The 3,982-nt window shown below is 46.6% G+C and overlaps 1 protein-coding gene across 1 annotated transcript; it reads left to right on the forward strand.

Moving 5' to 3' along the window:
- The first annotated feature begins 663 nt into the window (after positions 1 to 663).
- LOC121393800 lies at positions 664 to 3,680 on the forward strand. Its single transcript, XM_041563325.1, has 2 exons — positions 664 to 3,185; positions 3,270 to 3,680. The coding sequence occupies exons 1-2, from the start codon at positions 966 to 968 to the stop codon at positions 3,456 to 3,458; spliced, it is 2,409 nt and encodes an 802-aa protein (XP_041419259.1). The 5' UTR covers positions 664 to 965; the 3' UTR covers positions 3,459 to 3,680.
- The last annotated feature ends 302 nt before the right edge of the window (positions 3,681 to 3,982 follow it).

Raw genomic sequence — 3,982 nt, forward strand, 5'->3', positions numbered from 1 at the left:
ATATTCTTGGTCCAGTTCCTACTCACAGGAGGTCATAAAAACTCAATCTGTGTCCTGCTAGGCCACGCCCCCTTACATTCCTGAGGGAGGGGGAGTGTGCAGTTACCTGATGCCCTGAGATCACTAATAAATAGTCAGCTCTTCTGACTAAACTTTGGATTTACTTTGGAGGACCAATTGCGATTGGAAGTTATCCCGTTTGTTTCCCCTTGCCTCCAGGACCAGGAATTCTATATCTTTGGAGTTAAGTATAGGTTTTCCATGTTTTCCCTTTTATTTAACAACTGTTTGTAATTGTATTATTGAATGTATGTCTCTTTTTGTAACATCTTTTTGTATTTTGCACTGTTATACCTTTTATAATATTAAAGAGAATTTAATAAGATTGTCTTTGATGCTCTAAACGAACCTAGCCTGAAAGAGTGTAACTGTGAGCCTTAACCCTCTGCATGCTGAAGTACTTGTTGAGTCAGTAGGAACTAACTGACTATACTGAGAGAGTGTTTATTGCATTGGTGTATTGTGAGTTATTACCTGTTAGAGAGAACAGGGGAATAGTCACATTAGGTTTCTATCGCCTGTGAATGATAGATGGTGGCAGCGAATGAGTTTTGTGGGTGTTGGTTGGTGTTTGGGGTGCTTTTGTGTTAGTCTAAGCTGTGTGCAAGGTGGGTGAGAGACTGAGTGAGTGACCCCTGATAGCCACACCTAAAGTCACGTGCGGTTGGAAGTACCGTGTCCGTGACAGATTGGTAGGCAGCGGTGGCATATTTTTTATTTAGAGCATTAGTGCTTGGGTTAAGTCATTAAACCTTGCACTAAAGAACTGTAAATCGTTGCGAGGAGTTTACAGTCTTCAAAGACAAACTCAGTGCATACTATTTTTATTAAGACATACTTGCAAACAGTTTCCCTTCCCTTCTTGTTTTTCTTTTCTATCTTTTATTTTGGCAAAGTGTTGCAAGATGGCAGCACTTTACAAAAGGCAGACCAAGGAGACCCTCATCAATCTCTGTGAGCAAAGAGGAATTGATGTAGCGGACAAATCGAAGGAAATGTTGATTTGTGCCTTGGTGGAAAAGGAGCAGCAGAACTACACACCTGAGTCAGGAGACTATGCAACTCAGGATGTCCCAGTGATGAACTCTGTTCCTGGATCCTCTCAGCGAGAGGACAGTTCTAGTTGCAGTGGGCAGGATGACAGGAATTCATCCCTGCAAGCAGCTTTGCAACTGTTGGGTTCAGATGACCCCCAGCTGCGTCTTCAGCTTATCCTGCAGTATCAACAGGCAGAAAGAGATGCAGCAGCAGCAGAAAGAGATGCAGCAGCAGCAGCAGCTGAAAGACAGCATCAACTGGAGTTAGTCAAGCTCCAGCAGCAGGGATCACACTCACGGTCCGGTGAGACCCAGGAAGTACGCCCTTTTATAAACTCTGTGGATAAATTTCCAGTTATGGATAAAGATGGTGACCTGGATACCTTTTTGCGGTGCTTTGAAAGGGCTTGTAGACAGTATCACTTACCCCGTGAGCAATGGGCAAAATATCTCACCCCAGGGTTGAAAGGCAAAGCCCTGGATGCTTTTGTGGACTTACCACCAGAGTTTGATGGGGACTATGATGCTATTAAAAATGCCCTGATCAAAATGTACCATCTTACACCAGAAGTATACCGCAAAAGATTTAGAACTGTGCAGCGCGGACCTACAGACAGCTACTCTGATGTTGTGAGTAGTCTGAGAACCGCTTTTAGATCCTGGTCGAGAGGACTCTCTGTTACATCATTTGAGTGCCTGGAAGATCTGATGATAAAGGATCAATTTTTGCAGACGTGTCCTATGGAAGTGAAGCAATTCATTATGGACCGCGAGCCCAAAACAGCAGATCAGGCAGCAGAGATAGCAGACACCTATGCTGCAAATAGGATGTCTGACCACCGCAGAACATCTGTACCAAGCTACAAGGAGCGATCAACAGGAGGAACCGCACACAGCAGTCTACAGTCTGGTGAGAATTCATCTTTTGGGGGGTCTGTTGCAGCTGTGGGGCAGAAGGATACCCGCCGATGTTTTTCCTGCAACCAGATGGGCCATGTGAGGACTGACTGTCCACAAAAGAAGGAACCAACTTCACCTGGACAGCCTGTTGTGATGCTCGTGTCTGGTAAGCCTGAGAATCTACATCATCATATGCAGTCTGTGATTGTGGGGGACAAAGTGACTCAGGGACTAAGAGACTCAGGGTCTAATTTTTCTCTGGTGCGTCCAGAGATGATAAACACTGGGGACATTATTCCTGGAAAGACTTTGTCCATAAAGGGAGTGGGTGGGAGCCACCCAAAGGTGCCTGTGGCACAAGTTTTCTTGGATTGGGGTGCGGGGAGAGGTCTAAGGGAAGTGGGTGTAACTAATGAAATTCCTGTAAATGTCTTGTTGGGGAATGATTTGGGTTACATGGTAACTGCTTTTGTGCCCTATGACCAGGTCTCACTAGGTCCAGCTGCGCTGGAGTGTGGCCACCCACCTCAACAGGTAATTGTAAAAAGTACAATGCAGCAAAGTAACTGGGAGGGAGGACTGGGAGGCAGGAGCCAGAGTCAACCAGTGCCTGAACCAGTGTTGTCCCAAAGTAGGGATAAGAAGGGAGAGGGGGAGGAGAGGTTTCCCCTAGGAGTCTCCCTGGTGCAGCCCGGTAGTATACCGGCAGTGAGGGATTTCCAGCGTGTAATCCCTGATCCTGTACCCAAACTGCCTGAAGTCTTGAGTGAGGGTCAGCAGCTACACCAAGCTCAGGAGTCAGTGCAGAAGCATGAGGGACAGGTGGTTAGGACTCAGAGTAGGGTCCTAGTGGATAATGCCACTCAGACTGAGGAGAGTGATGGTAGTGGTGGGCCAGGAAAAGCCATCATGCCAGAACCAGTACTGTGGGGGGCTCAGGTGGTCAGTACTAAGGAGGAAAGGCTGACAGTACCAGGAGTTGCTCCCAAGTCAGATAGCAACAAAGTAGTTTTTCCAGAAGTCCAGAGTATTAAGGACGAGCCCAGTGGTTTATGCCAACCCAAGACTAAGCAGGTCAGTGGAGACCAGGGTGGCATCAAGGGGGTGGGAGGCCTCCAGCTACTTTCTATGTCTAGGCCCAGGGAATGGGAGATTAGAGATAGGCTGGAGGGCCCCTCAGTGAACAAGGTGGGAGGCCGCCAGCTAGTTTCTATGTCTAGGCCCAGGGAATGGGAGATTAGAGATAGGCTGAAGGGCCCCTCAGTGAACAAGGTGGGAGGAATAGGTCAGATGCCTGAGGAGAGCAGTGATAGACCATTGCCTACTATGCAAACCTGCACTCTGTCCAGAGACAATGCAGATAGAGGCAAAATGGGAAGTATACCTACATCAAACCAGTCCAGTACCTGGGATTATACTGATACAGCCCTCAAGGAACAAGACTTTAGGCCGGGGAGGTAGCCTGATCCCTCATACTGTATAACATGAATGGATATTTCGATAATGACCTGGCTATGGTTATGGATTTATGTTTTTATTGTGGCAAGGTTAAGAGTGACCTGTAAGTCAATCTCCCCTTGCTCACTCTAAAAAGGGGAGGTGTCATGATACAGGCCTGTAATAGTTAATAAAACAGGCCAAGGTATCATGAGAAATATTTCTGCCAACATCTAAATCAGACACACAACAGGCCTCTTTTCACTATGGTCAGAGGGGTCAGAGCTGTAATGCCCTCCTCCATGCCCTGGCTGATAAGAGCCATTCCATGGGGAGGGGGAAGCCCAAGGAGTGAGAACTTAAAGTTCCCAGCAAGACCCTCAAAGGTGAAGTAAAGGTTACATATAATGTATACTCCAATATATTTATCCTTACAGAACCCATACCTGTTGTACCAACAGTATAAAAAACTGATGATGGGTTCAAGGCAATTTCATCTTTCCAACGAGTCCAAACATGACTAGGTTTGGTACTCTGTGTATTAGATA

The sequence above is a fragment of the Xenopus laevis genome, chromosome 5L (genome assembly GCF_017654675.1).
Source record: "Xenopus laevis strain J_2021 chromosome 5L, Xenopus_laevis_v10.1, whole genome shotgun sequence".
Classification (NCBI taxonomy): Eukaryota; Metazoa; Chordata; class Amphibia; order Anura; family Pipidae; genus Xenopus; species Xenopus laevis.

Excerpts from the sequence above, each read along its gene's own strand:
- LOC121393800 (XM_041563325.1), top strand. The coding sequence starts at position 966 with ATGGCAGCACTTTACAAAAGGCAGACCAAGGAGACCCTCATCAATCTC. Across the intron at positions 3,186-3,269 it reads AGGGCCCCTCAGTGAACAAG|GTGGGAGGAATAGGTCAGAT; the intron begins GTGGGAGGCCGC and ends TCAGTGAACAAG.